The sequence below is a fragment of the Megalops cyprinoides genome, chromosome 9, assembly GCF_013368585.1.
Source record: "Megalops cyprinoides isolate fMegCyp1 chromosome 9, fMegCyp1.pri, whole genome shotgun sequence".
NCBI classification, from domain to species: Eukaryota; Metazoa; Chordata; class Actinopteri; order Elopiformes; family Megalopidae; genus Megalops; species Megalops cyprinoides.
The window spans coordinates 20,169,197-20,191,520 of NC_050591.1; the positions used below are offsets into that span (position 1 = coordinate 20,169,197).

Consider the following 22,324-nt stretch of genomic DNA (forward strand, 5'->3'; position numbering starts at 1 on the left):
GATGATTTTGTAATACTTTAATATTTGTTATTACTGCTTATTATCTCAGAAAACAGAATGCCCACTAACACAGCATAACACAAACTCAATTTGACATCAGCAGCCAGAACCTAGTTTTACAAGTGGGTTTGGTGCTGTGTATCCCAGCCAATCATGAAAGAGTTACAGGGTATGTGCTTGTACTTCCTGTGGGCCTAACTTGACCTCCACTGGGACAGACATGTGCCGTGGGGATTTTTTTTTCATTTTTTTCTCTTTTTTTCTTTTTTTAATGAGAGCACTGACCTCATTATGGGGAAATTAGAATTGAAGATAGATTGCGGTCATGTTAAAGTGGGTGATTAATTGCCAATTTAACACGGTCCCTCACATGTTACAAAAGAAGCAAAATAGATCACTCAGACGCAAACTGGGGCTCCTAAAAGTTCAGTCAGAGACTTGTTGTAAAAAGTTTTTGTAATAGCAAAAAGTGTTTGTTGGGTTGGTGGCGAACGGTGGAACCTTAACGTTTTTCCCAGGGGAACTAACGCTGAGGTGACCCACTTATGGAATAAAGGTTGTGTAATACCTGTAAAATTAGGCCCAAAGCTCATGCACTTCAGCTGGTGGCATCATTTTTCCATAATAACATAATTAGAGTGTAGGTCCATACACTACGAGGTGCAAGGCGATTAAATAAATGTTATTTGATGCTACTTCCATGTGAAGTCTCTGGACTACGCTTTTAATGATATCTCAGCTCTAACCTAAAGATCATAAAAACCTTGAAACTCGATCTCATCTTACGACAGGCTAGGGAAATCTCCTGCAGCCTCCAGCGGCTCCGCCTCCTCGTCCGCCCCCTCTTCTACCCACTTCTTTTATTTCCAAACAAGTCCTGGAAGCAAACCCTCATTTAAATTCACCTAATTATTTTCCTAATGTGGGCCTTAGTGGCCATCAAAGCCAGCTCAGACCTCCTCATATACAGAAAGGTCGGCCTCGCCGTGGCTTCCCTCGCTTTCAAGTTTTCAACTTGGATGCGTATCCCTGTTTTTTATCTGTGCCTCCCTGGGTGCTGAAATGGACCCACAACTCAGAGGCCCTGAACAAAGCTACTGAATGCTCCACCTCTCACTGTCTCAGACCCTGCCTCTACTACAATGTCCCACCGGTGCCCTACCTCTTAAATATCTACTTCTTTTTATGCAGATTTCAGTGCATTTTCTTAATTTGACCTCCTTAACACAACAGCATGGATAATTCTGTTTAAAAATGCATGGTGACGCTTTAAAATGAAAGTTGCTATTTTATCTCGAGTTACTATTTATACACAGCTATGGGTTTACAGGAAGGTAAGCCATCACTTGCCTTTAGAACAAACTTGGCAAAGTTTGAGATTTACAATAATGGGAACTGAATGTGCAGTTAAATCAGTATGTGAATATAATGTGCAATTCAGCTGAAGAAAAAGGAGGCACCACCAATAGTATGCGATAAGATTTGTTTTGCCACGTTATTCAATGTGATATGGAATGCTTGCATCTAGAGCTAAAGATTCTAACAAGTTAGTTTAATTTTGTTTGTAAATATAAACAGGAAGATATAGTAACTAGAAACATATTGCATTAAGGATTGGTAATGCAAAGGGACTGAGAATAAAGCCATTGTGTTTCTCATGACCATGACCTGAGTCTCCAAATAATTGTCTGAGTTTAGAAGAAATTGTCTGCTTTTCCCTGTCTCTTTAATCAAGGGGCAACTTGATTTTACAAGATTTTACTGCTTCCAAATCAAGTACCACAATAATCTCTAATGCTTTCTGGTATATTAGAGCATATATATATATATAGAATTGCTAGATTGGTCAAAAGGTCTATTTTAAGTTATAGAGAATTGAACAGGCATATTATGAACAAAAGTTAATACTAGTGTTTCAAAATAACGTCTGGATGATGAATTCAATTTTAAACATTCAGAGGCCAATTTGCTTCTGCAAAGTGTTGCTGCCTAGATTTTTATATTTCATTCAGCCGTTGCCTTTTACAAGAAGAACCAATCTACTCATTTTATTTCTGTATTCCTCATCACCAAAAAAGCTGTTAGGCCGATCATTTCTTGCATGACTTACGAGCAGCAATCAAACAACCACAAAGTTGCCTATGCAGCATCTCCCCCCCCCCCCCCCCCCCCACCTTCTTTCATCCGTTTCCTCTTAGTTCCTTAATGACGGGAATCTGGTAAACATAAAATAAAATATGACAAGAGGGGAGAGAGTGAGTGACAGCGTCGGGAATTACGTTGAGAGGGGAAAAAGCGGTGACGCGTGAACAGAATGCTTTACTCTCTGCTTGCTCTTTTAAAAGGCCATTGCTCTGTCTGCTCCCTTGTTCCAGTCCTGTAAATTATCTCGGTGATGGCTTAAGCAGGGAAATTGCATAAACCTGCAGGTTTTACAAAGTTTTGGAGCTCACATATGGTTGTACATCTTTTTTTTTTTTGTGGAGTGCTTGTGTGCGCGCGTTATAGTTATAGTTTCTCTTGGGTGGCACTATAGGGCTAGACAATGAAGATAATGATGCCTGAATAATGTAAAAACATGATCTGTTTAAGATTTTTGTCTCAAGAATCATTCCAGTAAGTTGGCTGAATTTCTGAGAGCTGCTCCTGTCGGTAATTTGGCATCTTTGTTTTGATTGCTGTCTTTGCTGTGTTGAAATTTAATTTGTTATAATTGGTTTACTTTTCAGGGTGTGGACAGAGTTTCGGCCTATATCCCAGATGCAGTGTGGTACGACTATGAAACGGTAAGCTTCCTGTTGCCGGTGAGAACCCTGATTGATCAGACTAGGTGCCTCCCCGTAGTCTGATAGACATCCTGCTGTCATAATGTTACAACCATGTCATTCCTACAGCCAGGGCAGTGGCTGATAGCAGTGCTGGATGAAATCACTGAAGGAGAATAATACGTAGCCCCTGGGTCTGTGGAACTGATTTGTTCAGAATTATAGGTTTAATCTCCATCACGGTCTCTGCCACGGTGAGTTTAGGTTCAATTTTCAAGGCTAGAATGCGATTATGTTGTCTTTTTAATATTTATTTGCTCAACTGCCATCTCGTCCGGGGTGACTTACCATTAAATACTTACAACCTCACCAATTATACATCTGTAAAAAACCTTACGCATTCTGTAACACATTTTCACAGCCATTTACAGGATTAGTTTTTGTAAATAACTTTGCTCTTGGGTATAAAATGTTCCTCACCTTGGAATTCATTTCCATAACCCTCAGGACCAGAGTGAAATTCTCTGGCCACTCCTCCACAGAGCTGCCCCTGCATACAGAATTTAGCACATGAGCTTAGTTATTTAGTATGCTTCCCTATGCTATGGTGGTCATTCACAGTTACAGCAATGTAAAGAACAGATTCTAACAGTCTGTAATGGAACCGCAAGGTCACCATGTTATAGGACCTCTGCTTTATTGCCAAGTCAAAATCAGGGGCTATCTGAAATGCAATACATGGACCTACATGTGGCATACAGACACTCCTTACTGAGATATGTGAATTAATTAATATTTAAATAAAGGGACAGAAAGGTATAGAAGACACAGTCCTCAGCAGCTTGATTTGCACTGCTATAAGAGCTGTTGATCTGATGGGTGATAAGAGGGACACGATTCCAGGGGCCTTGTATTGAGGCTGACCCCCTGGTGGGGTGGGGGGTGGGGGGTGGGGGCATCAGAGACGCTGTCGATTAACAGAACGGCTCCTCGCCAGCAGGCCTGATTCCACATTCTGCTCTGAGATACAGGAGAACCTAAGTGCTCTTATCGCGGGCGACAATGAAGCCCGATAGGATCTGAAATTGCTTATGACCGCCTCAGTGATTCGCGGCTCCCCTCAACGCATCGACCTCTCTGAATACAAAGGGAGAAAAAAGAAAAGAAAGAGAGATAGAATACTTTTAAGATTTTCCTCGCTCCGTTCTGTCGAACGTCTCCTCCAGGGAGAGTGAAATTAATTGCGGCGGGATTTGTATTTCGGCAGTATAGTGTCTTGGAGCCATTTTGGGTCTTTGTGTGACCCTCCCCCTCACTCAGGGTTGAGATGTTGAGGTTATTCTCACCAATCCCCAGTGCCCCCCACACTATCCCAAGACAATTTCAAGGTCCATTGTTAGTGTGGGTGCAAACTATTAATACTTTTTAGAAGACAAATTATCACATGAATATTTCAAATATCTGTTATAAATTGGTAGGAACGAGTCTCCATCCAGTTGATCATTAAAAAACCAATGATTTTTTTTTCCATTTGTAAAGCCATTTGTATCAGTTTTAGCAATTTTTATAATGTGTCTAAACTACTACCACTACCAGCTAGCAGTAGTAGTGGAAATAGCAGTATACATATATTGTAGTCCATTCATTCAGCTGGGTGTCTGCTGGAGCATATCAGGATGGTTGAAGTGCCATGCCCAAGGCCTCATTTGCAACATTGAATACCTTGCATTCAAGTCCATGTCACCTGAAACACATTCCACATTCTTCCACATAGCTGCCACAGAGTGGGCACAGAGTCTACTTATACAAGTCCTCCAGAAAAACTTTTTTTTTTCCAGGAAGAGAAACTAAACTCCCGTAAACAGCACATTGACATGTACCTGCCAGCAGATAAGTTAGGCCTACACATTCGAGGTGGGGCCATTCTGCCAACACAGAGACCTGCTGTCACCACTGTCTACAGGTAACTTCACCCAACTGTCTGTAGTCTATACAGGTAAAACATGTGACTGAACACCTCTGTAGACAGTTAACCACCTGTCTATATAGCTATCTGTTCAGGTTAACACTTGCCTGTACAGATATTCATACAAGTAGATGCCTCTCTGTATGCCATTGTATACAGTTAAACACCTAACTGCTAATCCATATATACAGGTAAACACCAGTTTATATATCCATCTATGCAAGTAAACAGCTCATTGCAACCAATGCAAGCTAATTAAGCATCACTTTCTGCAATCATAAGTTCCTTAAGACTTGGTTTATTTCAAGAATGTAAATGTGATGTGTCGCAAATATAACAGTCCTTTCAGCAAAAGGAGTAGCAATAGGTGTCTTTTTAAAATTATATCTTTGAATTGTAGCATATTTCCACTGCACTTAAAACTGCAGTACATAAAGTTTATGATAGTTTATTTTAATATGCCTAACTCCCTGCTAAATATGCTCTGTCTTATTTGCTTGTTTATGTCACATGTGCATTTATGCTCATCCCAATTTCCCTTTAATGTTGGAATCCCTGACACGTTCTTGTAGTAAATATCTCAACTTCAAAGAGTCTGTGTTTATTTTTGTTTTTATGACTTTTGTTCCTGGCAAAAGCTTTTTTGATGAAAGAGGGATGTGTACCCCTGTGTTCCCATAGTCGCCAGAACCCCATGGGGCTGATCGTCGCTCTCGATGATGGTAACAGCGCTGCAGGAGAGCTATTCTGGGATGACGGTGACTCCAGAGGTACTATGCAATGTGCGGTTAATTAAAAGTCATGAGGGTTTTTTTTTGTGTGAAAGAGCGAGAGTTCATTTAAAAGTGGATGCTTGTGTCTGTGTGTGTGGGCATGCATGTCTGAGAATGCACATTGGTATGATATGATAGCACATTTGTTAAATTGCTGTTTGATTATATTGCTGAAAGAATCTTATGTAAAAGATTGTGTTGGCAGTGGTGCAATAAGTCAAAGTATGAGCTACAACAAAACTGGGTTCTCAAGGTCTGAAGAGTAAAAGGAGTCCAGAGTTCATATGAGTTACTGTTTCACAACAACCTGATCTTTTTTGCCACAAGTCACTGTGGTATGTAGATATGATGAAGGATTTTGAAGTCACAGCAGACCTGAACATGGATATATAATTGATTTGCCAAGGAGGACTGTTTGGTTTTCAGGCACAGTTCAATACTGCTCCTTATTTGAAAAGAGCATAATTAATCACTACCCACATTAAATGTTGATTTATTTACACTTGCAGACTTTTTTAATAAGCCCATTGTTGTCTTGTTGGCACTGTTGTAAATGCATGCTCATATGGAGTGTGGACCTTTTACACCAAAAATTCTGACAGTGGCAGACTGCAATTTTCAATACTTACGAGATGCAACCCATATGCATTTGCACTGGGATGGGAAATAGGCTAACCTTTGAGATGTGGCTTATTAACATTGTGCTGAACTGGTATTTCCAAGTCTGCATTGTGTCCCCTTTTGCACCAACAATCCTCTGTTGCTGGACCTGGTTTAATCAGAGCAATGAACTGTGCAGCAGGATATCTACAAAGGTGAATGGGGTGTGTTGATTCTCAAAATGTTCAAAGTTTCAAAGTTTATTGTCATATGCACAGTAAAGAAACAAGTTCCCTGCACAATGAAATCCTTCCTTTGCCTTCCACTTATGAATGCCGTTAAGAGTAAGAAGTACAATTAGGTAAGAAAACACAAGAATTTAAGAAAGAAAATATATTAAAAAAGGTCAGAGAGTGTAAGAAAAATAAATAAAGGATATATACATTAAATGTGCAAAAAGGACATCAGTGCAGTGTCGGATGTGCAATGTTGATGCAATGTCAGTTCCATATACATTAATAATGTGCAATATACTCCAAGTATACAGCAAGAGTAGTAGTGCAATAACCAGTGGTGCAGGTTTATAGTCCCGTCAACAGTTCTGTGCAAAATGCATATTGCGTGCAGTTGGTTGCGGTGTGGGTGTGTATGTGTGAATGTATGCATGGGCTAGGCCGGGGAGGTGTGTATTTGTGTATTTTACCCATTCAAGAGTCTGATGGCTGTTGTATAGAAGCTGTTCCTTGGTCTGGATGTTCTGCATTTCACACTTCTGTACCTCTTGCCAGAGGGTAGAAGTGTGAACAGTTCACACTGGGGGTGGGTGTAGTCGCTGACAATGGAGCAGGCTCTTTTGTGGACTCTTTGATGATAGATGTCCTGCAGAGAGGGTAGCGGTGTCTTAACAACAAAATGTGGAACCCACAGAAGAGTACTGTTTTCTGATATGTCATGGTGAAGGTTTATCCACAAACCATCCAAAAATAAAAATGCTTAGTTCTTGGGTATCAAGACAGGACACCAAATCAGTGTCACCAACCAATACGTCACCCTGACAAACATACCTTTTGGGTAACATGCATTGATTCTTTGCTGTAATATCTCTGCCCTATATGAGAACAAGCTATAGGCTAGCTGATGGAAAGTAGGATAAAGTACTGCTTGATATCTTCCTTTGTTTGAGACCATCATGTAAACCTTTACATTTCATCTAACCTATCACGGTCATACACCCACAGTCGATAATGTGAGACAAAGATGAATGAATGAAAGACACTTCAAACAGGCACAATATAATATAACAGACCATTTTTCAATGAATCATTTCAAAAACAAAATATAAAAATAAATGGTGTAATAATGTAGTATACGGCATATATTTCTGGCAAGACACTGGACGTTGGCACATGGATTGTATTGTCTGCAGCAGGGTGTCAGTATGTTAATCATTTAACTCTTTGTTGCTGCACAGCTTTATTGGCCAGCTGATGCTCGTTAACAGGTTTAAAGTGTGCACTGATTTTAATGCTTGCTTTTTATATATAAACATTGCAATACTAAAACAACCCATCCCCCCACAATGTGCTTGCATTACACAACCATTGCTAAAGTTTGCTTTTGTCTTTAGATAGCGAAAATCCATCTCGCAATGTGACCCCTGAATCCATGACATATTTCACATTCATTGGAGCAATGTTTTGAAAGAGTGAAAAGGATTAGTCGTGGCATAGAAACCCACCACAGTGACAATTACAGTCTTTTCAGTTCATGTCTAGGTGAGTGTCATGAGTTGGCAAACCAGGGGAGATGTATGTGCAAAGTGTGTCCTGTCTGGTCCTCAAGACTGTGTGTATTTTTTTGTAGCGTGGTTTTAAAATGTGGAATATTAACTCATTTTCAGAGACAGTCGCATCTGGCGCGTACATCCATTACCAGTTCTCTGTGGTTAATGTAAGTCTCTTACGAGTAGTAGTGATATAATCATTTTAATCAGTTTGATTATTATTGTTATGTAATGTCACAAATCCTAATCCAGGTTTTCCCAAATTGCAATGCTTTGCAATGGCAGGGGGCCATCTTTGGTTTAGAACAGAACCTAGTAGGTCCACATCTACATATCTCCCTTTGGAAAGCTAGTCAGTCTAAGTCACACATTACATTATACTGACATTATAATGACCTTGTACCTGTGTAATTACATGTATGTATACGGTATTTTGTAATAAGATATGTAAGATTACATACAAATAAAAATACATTAACATGAATAAAAAAAAGCTCCAAATAAAAATGAATAAATAAATACTTGAAAAATCATGGTGATTATACATTTTTCCTTCATGTGGCCAGAGCATGAAATAGCCCAGGCATATATTGGCATTGAGACTATATTTTAGGTACCCCTGTCCTGCTGGAATAAATGCCAGGCTTTTATGAATGGTGTTTCCCCCTTCAGCGTATCCTGAGCATGCAGGTCATGCACAACGGCTTCAGTGACCCCAACAACCTGAAGTTTGAAAACGTCACCATCCTGGGCCTGAGCAACCCTCCAACCCACGTCTTGGTCGACCATGGGACCAACATCACCACGGTGCCTTCTGGGAACCTTCGCTATGACGCCACCAAAAAGGTACACGACCTCGCCTCACACGCAAAATGGTGACTTTTTGGAGGGTGTCCTTCTGGGCGTCAGGCTGCGCGCAGTAATCCCCCATCTTAGGTCTCAGTGGAATGTAAACTGTGCAGTGAGATGCACTTTTAATGCCAACAACAGTTTCCTCTCACCTTATTTATGTTGCAACCTTGTGAAGGGGGAAGGGTGTCAGACTTGCACAGTGCATGCTGTGTTTAAGACTGTCCTTGGCTACACATTGCTGAGGCGAGGCCTACACCTGCTCTTCTCCTGGGAGCCCTTGGTGGGGATAAAAGATATTTCATTTGAAATCCCTTTGCTCTTTCATCTGCCTTTAAATGAAGCTATTTTCAATGACCTTTAAAGCAAGGGGTGGCTCAGCAGCTGCCAATTAAGCAGCAGACTGTCGTGGGGAAGACTGTGATTTCACCATCCGATTGGCCTTTGCCGGGGTATCGACATGCTGCACAGGGCATTATGCAGTGCATTGATCTCAATAACGATGTCTATGTGTGATCCCCCCCCCCCCCCAGGTCCTGTACATCACGGGTCTACAACTGGAACTGGGTCAGAACTACAAACTGATGTGGGATGTGGTGCTTGCGGAGAACCAACGGTTTAACTGCTACCCGGAGGAGGGCAGCAATGAAGAAAAGTGCAGAGCCAGGGGCTGCATCTGGGAGGTGGGTGCAGAAACAGGCCATTGTCACAAAGTCTCGCCACACCCTGAATGCCACCGCTACCATCGGCGGCTGATTAGCCGCAGCCACTGGTAGCAGAGAGCCTACCTTTATTTAATAACTGTCCAGAAACTGTTTTTTTTTCTTCTTCTGCACAATTAAATGGCATGTATATTTAAATAAGGATGACCCACAAATAAATCCCACAATTTAAATGAAGATCACACATCACACAAGTTAAATAAGGTTCACTCACACCACTGCTTCCTTTCTGCCTGATTGCCTCTAATGTTCAGCTCCGCTTTTGTGCATTCCACATCATTTTAATTTTAAAAAAAGATGATTTAAGGTAAGGCAGATCTACAGACTCTGTTCTCTTTTGCTATAATCAACATTATGAAAGTACTTTAGCCTTTGTTATACTTAAATACTTTTAGGTATAACGCAGATTACGCAATATTGAATAATGTGAAGAGAACAAAGGTAATGCTAGCGCATTATGCACAAGTAAGAAAAAAGAAATAAGCAGCTGATGGGTGATCTTATATAAATTGGTAAGTCATTATCATTACAATGGTAAATTCTATGTGTCCCTTTTTTGTAGCTAATTAGCTGTCACTGATCACTGCCATGTTTAATTCTCTCAGAAATAAGGTCAGAACATACCACACATTACACTCTGTGGCTATCTGACATGAATTAATAGACAAAATCACTATCCAACTTGGGGTTCAAGAAGTCTCACTCTTCCATCAATGCATATATTTAATCTATGGGTACACTGCACTCTATCAAGTATAATGTATGTATAATTTCTTATATATGTATAATTAAAACCTTTACACTTGACATCAGGTACTTCTGGAATAGGGCAAGATGTAGATGACGTTAAGTCTTTATAATCTGTATAGTTTAATTTCTCTGTGTTGCTGTTCCCATCTTTGTTTTTTTCCAGCCAACTAATCTTCAGGGGGTTCCCTGGTGTTTTTACCCTGAAGACTATGGTTACACAGTAGACACCGTCAATGAAACCAGCACTGGCATGCTTTTTGATATCCAACGGAGCATGAAGTACCAGGCCGTTCAGCGACCGGGTTCTCCAGATATTGACCATCTGCGAGTGGAGATCAAATACCTCAATGAGTACATGCTTCAGTTCAAGGTATCTCTTCATGGTTCAGTCAAGTGCTTTTTAATGTACTCTAGTTATTATATGCCTCTTTGAAATGTGAAAAGAAAGTATTTGCTAAATAGATATCACTTACGGTATGCTGGAAAAGCAGACAGATTTTCTTTGCAAGACTTACACAATAACCCCGCAAAATGTGTTCTTCCACAGAATTGCAATAATGATGAACAGTAACATCAATATTACTACTGATAATGCAAATATTCTTCATGTCCTCCATTGTTTGGTGGCATTTCTCCAGATATATGACCCTGCCAATCAACGGTTTGAGGTGCCTGTCCCCCTAAACGTTCCAAGTGCGCCAGAGGCTGACCCAAACAAGCGTATGTATGAGGTGAAGGTGGAGAAAGCCCCTTTCGGAATCAAGGTTCTGAGGAAGAGCACAGGAACAGTCATGTGAGTGACATCAGTGTACATGGACAAAGGGTGACATCATGGATCACATTTATTTTTCCTTATTTAACCAGGTGCTAACGCAGGCTACACATACACAACATGTTGTCATGACACTGTAGAAGCATAATGCCACAGCCAGTGAATCCATTTAAACTGTGCTGCCATGAGTAAACATCATGAGAGGAGGTGATTGATAAAATGTTTTAAAATAAGGTTTTCCATTACTATGATGTCTGCCATTAAAATCGAGATCCACACATCAGTTGACCACTGACCTTTGCTTCATGCACAGCTTTACCTCCTGTGCCATAAGCCATACCCTGTCATCATAACCTGGCCTTCTCTTGCATAACAGTTGAAGCTAGTTGGACTTGGGATTGATTGATGTTCAGACTTCCCAGGAAAAGAAAGTTGTTAGAAAGTGGAAGTGGTGTTGGTAGACTGAAGGGCAAGTGGAGTCTTCTTTCTGGACCTATAAAATAAACAAATTCCCTGAGCCAGCAATGGTCACACTGTGCTGAAGAAGATAGATTGGATGAGATTCTAACCCAGGTCCTCACCCTCTGTGGTTATTAAAGGCCCCATAGCACCACATGGACCTGAGAGCTGTGGTGAAATTTGTAATCTTTCTAAATCCTACCATCAAATATTCCCCTGTCTTAATCCCTCTCTTTCAGATGTGGATGGTGCTCTGTAAAGTCCTTGAAAAGAATGAAAGGAACTACTGTATATTTTTTCCAATTTTTAGTGTATCAAAATTGCCATTTTTGATCCAGTATCATACAGAACATGTGTGACGATCTATTCGTTTGGGGATCAATTAGTATTATTTACTTTGTGATCACTATAAACTTTCTTTGTATTGATCTGAAACAGCATTCACTGTTTTTTAATTCTGTATGAATAATATGAGGTAATACTTGGGGAGCTGATCAGTGGACAGGTTGTTTTAAGGTGCAAATGGCGTATCCACAGTGCAGCTGTGCACTTCAGTTTGATGTGCTGTGTTAGCTAATATGGACAATGAAAAAGAAAGAGATAAAGAAAAGTTAAGTAATCCTACCGCTGTTAAGAAGCCATCCAAAATGTAAAATGTGCTGTTTGCTTTGTTTTTCATTTGACTATCTCTGTGCAGAGATAATGTCAATGCTTTGACCTTGTTCTCTTTCTCCCTCTTCCCTTCAGATGGGATTCTGCACTCCCTGGCTTCACGTTCTCTAACCTCTTCATTCAAATATCAACTCGTCTTCCCTCCAATTACATCTATGGGTTTGGGGAGACGGAGCACCCCACATACAGGCATGACCTCAACTGGCACACTTGGGGCATGTTCGCCAAAGACCAGCCGCCCGGAGTGAGTGGCTGAGACCATTGTTGACCCCCTTTACCTCTGATCCTCCTCTCAGTAGCACTCTTCAGGGAGGAGAAAACGATATTTTTGCTAGTTTATTCCAAACAGAATCCATGCAATCATTATAATTACTCCAGACAATTAGTTCCCACTTGTTTAGAGCATGATTAAATAGAGGTTTGTGTTTTTATTCTTGAAAAACATTTTCAGTTGTTTTGATTCAATAATTTCATGTTCTGTAGGTAGCTAACTAACAAGTTTTGTTTTGCGCATAACCTACCCAAAGCATATTGCAGGACATTCCCTAGCTGAATTATCATGATAGCTAGGTTTTACACTCTGATACAGGCATCTCAAAGTAGCATGAGTTGTTTAGAATCCATTTTAAAAATAGAATGATTTTTTTTTTTTATTTTAAAATAAATTCCAGATCATCCCATCAAGATGTTATGTAGGATAATTCTGTGAGATCCTTAACTGGCTAACCAATGAATAAAGGTTCAGTGCACACACCATTTCATCAAAAATCAGCATTTTTGTGAATTGCTGATTTAAAAGCAGTATTGATGGCAAAGCCTTGGAATGAAAAAAAGCTACATCTTTCTCTGAATTAGTTAGCCTTGATCTGTCACCAGTCTTCTCATGGACATCCTTTCAGTGGACCACTACACAGTTAATAGCCTTCTATCAGTTGCATAGACTGGCAAATTTAACTTGTTAGTGTAACTAGCTTTTATTTCTTTTCCCTGACACTTTTTTCAGATCCTCACATTAATTCACCCACGCACCCTCACGTCAGCTCTGTAATATAGATTGTACTAAAAAAGTGAGTGATGTCTGGATAAAGCTGGTAACTATAAAAAAGTGTATGACTTGTGACAACAGTCAAGGGCTAGGGTTAAAGTTATGATTAAGGTTAAGTTTAGAACAAACAAAGAGCATTGTGTACTTGTGTAGCTGGTGTATGCGGATACCAGCTAAAGTCGTAACAATTATTACAGGGTGAACACATTGTAATTACATAGAAAATAAGATCACGTCCTGTATATCTGTTCCAAATTGCTCTTTTGAAGAAAATAAATGTGTGTCTGCAGTCTTGGCAGCAGCATGGTATCTGTTTAAATGCTTCATGCTGCATCAAGCTCAAGCTCCCCAAAGAGAGCGCTGGAAAGGTGTGCCGTCATTAACTGTCAGCCCTCGTTAGTGGTCACACTAATGACCTTTTCCTCCGATTCATCCCATCCATCATGTCCACATTCCAGAAGGACGCGTTTCCTCGAAGCCAAAATTTCACATATTGATACCTCGCTTCCTAGAATACAGCCTGACAAACATGCGCAGCCCAGGACACAGACATGATGTGTCACTGTGCTTTTTTTTCCCCCCCTCTTTCTCTTCACTTCCTTTCTCGTCTCACCCCCAGAACAAAATGAACTGCTATGGTGTGCATCCTTTCTATATGGGATTGGAGGAAACAGCTGATGCCCATGGAGTCCTGCTCCTGAACAGTAATGCTATGGGTGAGTTCGTTTCTGCTATCCCTCTCAGCTCCGCCCTCAGGGGAGGAATTGCACAAAGAGAGACATAAAGCTTTGCTGATAGTAAGTACCTAACTTTACACACATAATACACATATTACCTAATACACACACACACACACACACACACACACACACACACACACACGTTCACACTGGCACTCACACAGGAAGTTTTCCTAACCACGGTTTTTCTGTCACTGTCCCTCTGCAGATGTGACCCTCCAGCCCACCCCAGCACTGACTTATCGTACCATTGGTGGGATTCTGGACTTCTACATGGTGATGGGGCCCACCCCCGAGCTGGTGGTACAGGAATATACAGCTGTGAGTGCTTATAGCAACTCAGCCCAGGTCTTACACACAAACTGTAACCTCTGAACTATGCGATCAACTGAATATCTAGCGACATTAACAAACACACACACACACATACAATCTCTGGTTTCCTGCTGAGACCAACCCAGCTGACGTGGTTGTTCCACTGAAGGTGTCAAGGCTCAGGCAAGGACTCAATCGCGGACCACGGGAGCTTCGGGTTCCAAGCGTCTTAAATGAAATCGTCAGGCAGATCGCTAATCAGAAATGGGCAGGGTCGAAAAACCGGAAGGCAGTCCGTGGACAGAATGAGGATCGGAAACCGGAGCAGACAGGGTCGGGAACCGGACAGGCAGACAGACAATCAGGCGAACGTGGCAAGGCGGCAGGCAAAAACGAGGTCAGGGTACGAGCAGGGTCGAAAACGAGGAACACACAGACAGAAGCAAAAAGCAAACGGCGGGGACGAAACAGGAGAAAAACACTGTGACGAACTAGCAACAGGACAGGGAAAAGCAGGGAAGATATAGGGCAGGGCTGACGAGGGGATGGGAAGCAGGTGTGCAGGCAATCAGGCGAGCGGAGACCGGGCGGGGAGCGGGGCAGGGCAAAAACACAACAGCTAAGGAGGCGGAGCACTGACAGAAGGAGTCTTTGCAGTATAGGTGGATGGACAATTGTTAAAGGGATTAGCACTTCTCTGTGACTCTGCAATGACAATGAGCAGAAGCACCCAGCGTCTCTGAAATGGTGAAAAATTAGTTCATTTTAACTCTTGGTTATTTGTTTGCTTGTCTGTTTCTGGTTGACAGCTGATAGGCCGTCCAGTCCTGCCGGCCTATTGGTCGCTTGGATTCCAGCTCTGTCGCTATGGATACGAAAATGACACTGAGATTTCAGACCTGTACAGGGACATGAGGAATGCTGGCATTCCCTATGTAAGTTCATGACTACCACTGCTACAGGTCCTGCTGTTCCTATCAGAAGTATAATGCTACCTTTATCAACACATGCACATCATGCAGACACAAAGACAAACATTTACAGTGATGGTGTCCCTATGACTACTTTGGTCACACATGTTGCCTGATGCTTCTCTGGCGGGGGGGGGGGGGGGGGGGGGGTTGGGGGATTAGCAATCTTTCAATGAGGACCCATTAAAATGTCTTGAATTCCATTAGATCAGGATAAAGCTGTCTCCTCATTGAGCCACTAGATGTACGACATGCATTTCCTGGTAAAACAATTTGAAATATTTTCAAATCAAACACAAGAACACTCTTGCATGAAGACTGCCTTCCCTGTATATGTGCATGGTGTGGGCAACTAATGATGACATACTAAGCAGATAGTTTGGCTGGTCATATAGTTGTCAAGTATGTCAGTTGTCAAGAATGAGCAACGCTTTGACCTCTCCATTGTGCAGGACGTCCAGTATGCGGACATTGACTACATGGAAAGGCAGCTGGACTTCGTTCTGGACAAAAACTTCCAGGGGCTCCCTGCGCTTGTGAACCGAATGAGAGGAGAGGGCATGAGATTCATATTCATTCTGGTATATTGTATTATGCACACACATTCCTGCTATCTAGCCACCTGGATTGTTATTTACTGGTCACCTTATTAACAGGCGCTTTATTAAAACACATTCATGGTCTTGCCAAAGAAAGAAGGATCGACATAAAGGGAACTTTTTGTGATCAGGGACAGTGTAACACTGGAAACAACCTGTGACACAGGCACTGGTAACAACAGGGACACAGCCAGGCAGAAATGAAGCACGAGTCAATGGAGGTTTAAATTCTCTTATGTAGGCACACCAATTGATCAGTTGTACTCCGTCAGTTGGACCTTGAAAGGAAATACCATGGTGACTTCCTTCTATGAATTCTTATTGCAAATCAGGCATTGGAGATGCAAATCAGTTATATGATATGAACTTAATTATGTCTTGATTCTCAGTCATTCAAGAGTCAGGCTTTTGCACACATAGCCCCCTCATCTTTGATACATTTCCCTCTTTTTAGGACCCTGCAATCTCAGGCAATGAGACCGCATACCCTGCTTTTGAACGAGGAGTCCAGGAAGACGTCTTCATCAAATGGCCTGCTAATATCAAGGATGAGATCGTCTGGGGGAAGGTACCATGTTTTGAATGCCTGTGCTTTTATCAAAGTGATAACAGCAATGGTTTTTGCAATATTTTGCCTCATTTTTCCAATGTTTTGGATTGCATGAAAGGTATGGCCGGACTACCCTAATGTCACTGTGGATGAATCTTTGGACTGGGACACTCAGGTGGAGGTATGAATTACCATCACACGGGCAGGTCGTCGCCTCACTCAGTCACTCTACAGAACACTGACACATTCTGCTTCACCCTTGCACTTGATATCCTTGATTTTCCGTTTCTGTCTTCAAAGCGCTACAGAGCTTATACTGCCTTCCCTGACTTTTTCCGCGACCAAACAGCGAAATGGTGGCACAGAGAGATTGAAGATTTCTACAGGGACACGATGAAGTTTGATGGCCTGTGGATTGTGAGTGCACTTTGAACACACACTTTGTCCCGATGGTGCGTTCTTGCTTGCTCCTTGTCATCTTGGATTTCAAAGATGCTGTTGATGAGGTGGTAGGAGAGGACAGCAAGATACATTAAAAACGCTTGTTCGTGTAAATCTGTGTAAGATGATGTTCACATTAGTTTTATGTATATATATTTTAAAATAAACATTCAGTAAATCACCAACACAGCTTGAGTTACACTGCTGCCTCTCTCAGGGGTACAACAGCTGAGTCTAATCTGGGATTAAAACTACAACTCCTGAGGAGATCATTATCAAATGATATCATTTCGTTTACCTTTATGCAAATGGTTTACAACAACTCTGAGAAGACAAAAGAGATTAAAATTGTTAAAATTTAAATTATCATTTTATTTATTTTTATCTCCAGGATATGAATGAGCCAGCAAGCTTTGTCCATGGCACTGTAGGTGGAAAGTGTTTGGGATCTCCCGAGTATGAAAACCCGCCGTACATGCCACGTAAGATCATGCCATTTACCATTTGCAAGGTTAAAGGCTTAAGACATTCACAGCTTGACACTTACATAAGGTGGATACTAAGCAATCAAGCTGTGAACTGAACAATATTAATACATTATTATTATTATTATTATTATTATTTATTATTAATTATTATTAGCAGCAGCAGCAAATGAGAAGGTTAATTTTTGTGCTCTCTTTACTCTCTCAGCTTTGGAATCCAAGCACATGGGCCTCAGCCACAAGACCCTGTGTATGAACAGTCAGCAGTTCCTGCCTGACGGCACACCAGTTCTGCATTACGACGTCCACAATCTGTATGGCTGGTCACACACTAAACCCACTTACGAGTGAGTACAAGGCTTGCAACAATTGTGACATTGATCCGAAGGCTGAAAATGGGCCTTTTCAGAGCTCTGCAGAGCTGAGGATCTAACCCAATCAGAGGGGTTGCTCCACTCTTCCTTTTTTCTGTTTACCTCTTTTGGATAGATTGCTAATCTTTATCTTCTATTTCATGACCCAGCGCCTTATTGAATGTCACGGGCGAGAGAGGGATTGTGGTGACCCGGTCCACGTACCCCTCCAGTGGAAAATGGGCAGGTCACTGGCTTGGGGACAACAATGCTAGCTGGGACCAGCTGTACAAGTCCATTATAGGTACAGGCAACGCTATTTCACCCTCATTAAACCCACGGTAAACTGCAATCATTATTGTGTGTGGATGGCTTGATCGAGCTATCGACAATTTATTCTAAACAGATTACTCTGAAATGAAACTCTCATAAGATTATGCTGCAAAGCCATTTGTGATTACTGAATTCTCTTTTTCTTCTTTCTGTTGTTCAGGAATGATGGAGTTCAGTTTGTTTGGCATCCCCTACGTAAGTCACATTACTTTATGTCCACCCCCTTCCAGAATGGATAGTGATATTTAGGTGGAAGTAGATGATATTTCCTAAAAGAATATTGCTGTTGGATAGGAAATAAATATGGTTCTCCTTTTACTTGTTTGCCCCTGCAGACTGGAGCTGATATCTGCGGCTTCTTCAACAAAGCTGAGTATGAGATGTGTCTTCGTTGGATGCAGCTTGGAGCATTCTACCCTTATTCCCGAAATCACAATGGCAAAGGGAACCCAGTGAGTACAGAATCAAAAGAGATGTTTAAATTAAGGTAGTTTTGGAAAGAGGTGGGGGGGAGAAGGGGTCATTTAAACTGTTGGTTTCCAAGTTTGCAGTCTTCATCCCCAACCACCTGAATAAGTCACAGGTCTGTTTATACTGAATTCCATGCGAACCAGTGTGTGCTGTATTGGGCTGTTTCCAAAAACCTGGCATGAATCTATGCTAAAATGCATGTCTTTGCAAAACTGTGATACATTCAGCTACATGGAGTTTTTTGTTCAGTTGTGTTTTGTTTGTAATTTAAAAAATGAGTGATGTGGTTGAAACCCAATGTGACCGATTTGGGCACTTGCAGGGATCACAGGTTGTGATGCAAGCTATATGGTCGAAGACCTACTATGGTCTCTAAAATCTTGCATGAGTCATTACTGAGGTAATCTTACTATGCAGTAGCTTGTTGGTTTTCAGGTATTCTCCATGGGACTCCTTTAAAATCTGACCTTTTAGGAGTGTTGGAACACGTCTAAAAATCCAATAAGCCCGCCTGCGAGAATCGATGTGGCGTTGCTAAATTTCCTCGTTGAAATAGGACATGACTTCATTGCTGATAGGAAGCGCACGCAAAATTGAATTTTCAAGGTGAAACCCACCCCCCCATCCCTTCTCCTCCTCCTCCTCCTCCTCCTCCTCCCCCTTCCCTTCCCCATTCGCTTCAAGTCATTTCATAATGGCTTGCAAATGGATGTTTAAACAACGGGGAAAACAAACAAACACAAAGCATGCAGCTAGAGAACAGAGTCAGCATTGCCCGTGGGAGGAGGTGTAGGGGGTGGGGGGTGGGTTGATGGAGAAGAGTTCTGAGGTCACTTACAAAACATCCCTCTATTACTGTTATATTTCTGATCGGCTTGTTTTATCAGACTAAGTGCTGTGGGTACGGACTGGAAAACAAGAGAAACAACAAAAACGCAAGTCCCAATGAGCTCAAAGTCAGTAGAGGAGACTGCATTTCTGCTGGGTCATTACCACGGCGCCTCCATCACTGTTTACCCTAGAATCCAAACACTAATACACTAAGATTTCCCCCCTGTTTATGTTCCGGTCTAATCGTCCTTCCAACAGGCTGATCGGTCATTAGCTTTAATATGGAAATTCAAGGAGCAGGCTTATTTATTTATTTTCTAAGAGCGATTGGAAGGTCACACAGTGAAGCCAGCGAGAAAGTCATGCATCAACAGAGAGAGGGAGAGAGGGTGACACAGCTTGGCTGAGTGTCCAATAGCTCTTACTCATTGCTAGCGAATGGAGCAGCCCCCATGAATGAAGACACTCATGGGTGGAGAGCTATCATAACACGTGGGTGTGTCCACACTAATGGTGTTGTGACAATACATTTGAAGTAATTCAGCACTCAGCTTTGCTTTGGTGAAGTGAGTAAATGTGGGGAAGTATGATGGGCTGGGTCTGTTTCCATTTTTAATGTAGGGGCATGTGTCCTGTTATGTCTGGGAACAACACCTTATCTCCACTGGTCAAGTTACAGACTGACTCTAAACTAGCTGATAAATTGTGAGCATCTGCATTGTTACCCAAACCTGTTCAAACCTGTCTGTAATCTCAACACCCTGGACAGCTTTCTCTTCCTCAAGCAAACCTGTCCAGGGGGCGTGTCAGTGAATGTAAGTGGGTATGATTCACTGAATGTCAAATTAACGTTTTTCAATGAAAATACAGTATTGTTATAGATTATTGGTTATGCATGCTTGTTTAAATACTCTCTTCCAATGCAAATAGCCATATTATCTTCCATATTAAAATACAAATTAAAATTGTATTTATAACCCTAATGAGAAAACTTACAGCTGCAACAGTACTGAATTATTTCTGTTGCAAGTAAGTTAGCTATGGTATAAGCAGAATAAGAACCAATATATGTGTTCTTGTATAAATATAATGAATACCAGTAAACTATAATGTATAACACTAATGATACTGTTTGTGCAAATAGCTATGCACAGCTACACAAGCATGGCCCTATGTCTAAATATTTAAGTTGATGAAATGGAATTTACAAACTTGCTACCTAGTTTTGCTATATATTAGCAACCAGTGTTTAATGTTTATGTTTCACAGTAGGTTACCACCAAATGAACTCCAAATTATAATGGACACAGTTATCTAAATTGTCTGTCCAGTCTGGTTAAGACAGGGCATGGATAGTCCAGCGGAGACAAGGCACAAGAGTCTGATTTTTTTATTGGCCGAATACATGTTGAGGGAATTGGGCCAATACTGAGTGAGATACAGGAGCCAAGGAAAGCCAGAAACACTACCGCTCAAGTACCTTTTCATATAATGCCGCTGATCTTTTCAGAAATGGCTTCTTTCTCTGAACAATAAAAGCATTTCTGTGTTAAGTGAAATGACTACCTGCCGCTTTTCAAACACTTCCTCTTTTACTTCCATCCTGTATTGATTTGAGACTGCTGTTAATTTTGGCAGCGTATTGACATATGGAGGTAATGGAGGCCTTCAAAGGTCTCTGTGACTCCTCTCTACTAAAAGATGGAAAAATAGATTTTTTTTTGTCTCCTCTTAAACCCACTCTGTTTTCATGGTTTGTACAACAACAACAATAATAATAATAATAATACAACAACAACAACTTCATTCCCTATATTAAAACAATGTTTATATAAGTAAAAATGTTAAATTACAAACACATGATAATGATACAGATAATGATTTATCAGAGAATGCTGGAGCCAGGAAGTCGTGATCTGTGCCAGTTTGTGTTACCAGAGATCATAAAGAGTGTAGAAGAAGCACCTTGGGAATGTCAATGATCATGACAGATGATGTTACAGTTAACAATGATAGTTGCCTTTGCTAAGGGAGAAGTACCACTGCAGATATTACTAAAAAAAAACTTAATGAGACTAAAACTGTACTTGTCACTGATCAGATATCTGTCAGGCTCTTTCTGGATGTCATTGTATTGGAGTCAATTGTTATGTTCTGCTTTTTTCTGTCCATGATGTTCAATCTGTTGTTCACTCACACAGTCTGTACGGCACTAGTGCACCTATACATTTAGACATGCTTTCTCTTTCACATGACCGTCCATCAGAGTCCACTAGAGAGCTCCAGGCTTTCTGCATTATTGCTGTATGACTTATTCACAAGAGAGGAGTCTGTAAAGAGGGCTGAGGCAATTTATCATGCCTCTGATCCACAGAGAGCACAAACATCTAAGGCATGTCTCCAGTCAGCTGATATTTCCCATCTGGCCTTTCAAGTTCAGCCATATGGTAGTCTTCGCCATCCTTCTTTACAGAGTTCTTGCTCAGAGGCGAAATTATTGATCCTTTCCCAGTAGTGGCAGTTGCAGAGGTGAAAGAACCAAAAGCTGAATGAAACAGAGGCACTTTGCTGGTGTGTCAAGTGTGTGTTGGTTGTGTGTTTGTGTGACAGAGACAGGATCCCGTGGCCTGGGATGCTGCCTTTGCCAACGCCTCACGGGACGTGCTGAACATTCGCTACACGTTGCTGCCGTACCTCTACACCCTCATGTTCCACGCGCACAGCGAGGGCAGCACAGTGGTCAGGCCTCTGCTGCATGAGTAAGTAAACACAGCAGTCATAACACGGCGGACTAATCATTGAAACTGGTGACGTTGCAGACTAACTTCTGAAGCTGGTTACACCCCAAACTTAATACCCAAGTGGGTGAAGTGTCATGTCACTGATGCTGGTGACACAGGCTGAGCTCTGATGGTTTTCACATACCAAAATTAACAGTAGCTGTAACGATGATGGAGCAGCCCAATTGCACAATTCTTCTCCTTACCTTCGTAATCCTCCTTCTGCTTTTCATTCAGTTGCTTTCTAGCCTTCTTATTCCTTCATTTACCCTTTTTCATTTCATTTCCTCAACAACCTG

The 22,324-nt window shown here is 41.4% G+C and overlaps 1 protein-coding gene across 1 annotated transcript in view; it reads left to right on the forward strand.

Annotated features, from left to right (window-relative positions):
• Positions 1–22,324, forward strand: part of si (sucrase-isomaltase (alpha-glucosidase)) — a 42,132-nt gene that overhangs the window by 14,381 nt on the left and 5,427 nt on the right. The window contains exons 19-40 of the mRNA XM_036536427.1: positions 2,730–2,786; positions 4,604–4,728; positions 5,413–5,501; positions 8,005–8,054; positions 8,560–8,733; positions 9,270–9,419; positions 10,372–10,578; positions 10,847–11,001; positions 12,187–12,355; positions 13,776–13,872; positions 14,105–14,217; positions 15,021–15,146; positions 15,635–15,763; positions 16,236–16,349; positions 16,450–16,512; positions 16,632–16,748; positions 17,164–17,254; positions 17,466–17,604; positions 17,781–17,914; positions 18,104–18,138; positions 18,279–18,395; positions 21,856–22,004. Of these exons, the coding sequence (XP_036392320.1) occupies positions 2,730–2,786; positions 4,604–4,728; positions 5,413–5,501; positions 8,005–8,054; positions 8,560–8,733; positions 9,270–9,419; positions 10,372–10,578; positions 10,847–11,001; positions 12,187–12,355; positions 13,776–13,872; positions 14,105–14,217; positions 15,021–15,146; positions 15,635–15,763; positions 16,236–16,349; positions 16,450–16,512; positions 16,632–16,748; positions 17,164–17,254; positions 17,466–17,604; positions 17,781–17,914; positions 18,104–18,138; positions 18,279–18,395; positions 21,856–22,004 (2,600 nt within the window). The remainder of the gene's footprint in view (positions 1–2,729; positions 2,787–4,603; positions 4,729–5,412; positions 5,502–8,004; positions 8,055–8,559; positions 8,734–9,269; positions 9,420–10,371; positions 10,579–10,846; positions 11,002–12,186; positions 12,356–13,775; positions 13,873–14,104; positions 14,218–15,020; positions 15,147–15,634; positions 15,764–16,235; positions 16,350–16,449; positions 16,513–16,631; positions 16,749–17,163; positions 17,255–17,465; positions 17,605–17,780; positions 17,915–18,103; positions 18,139–18,278; positions 18,396–21,855; positions 22,005–22,324) is intronic.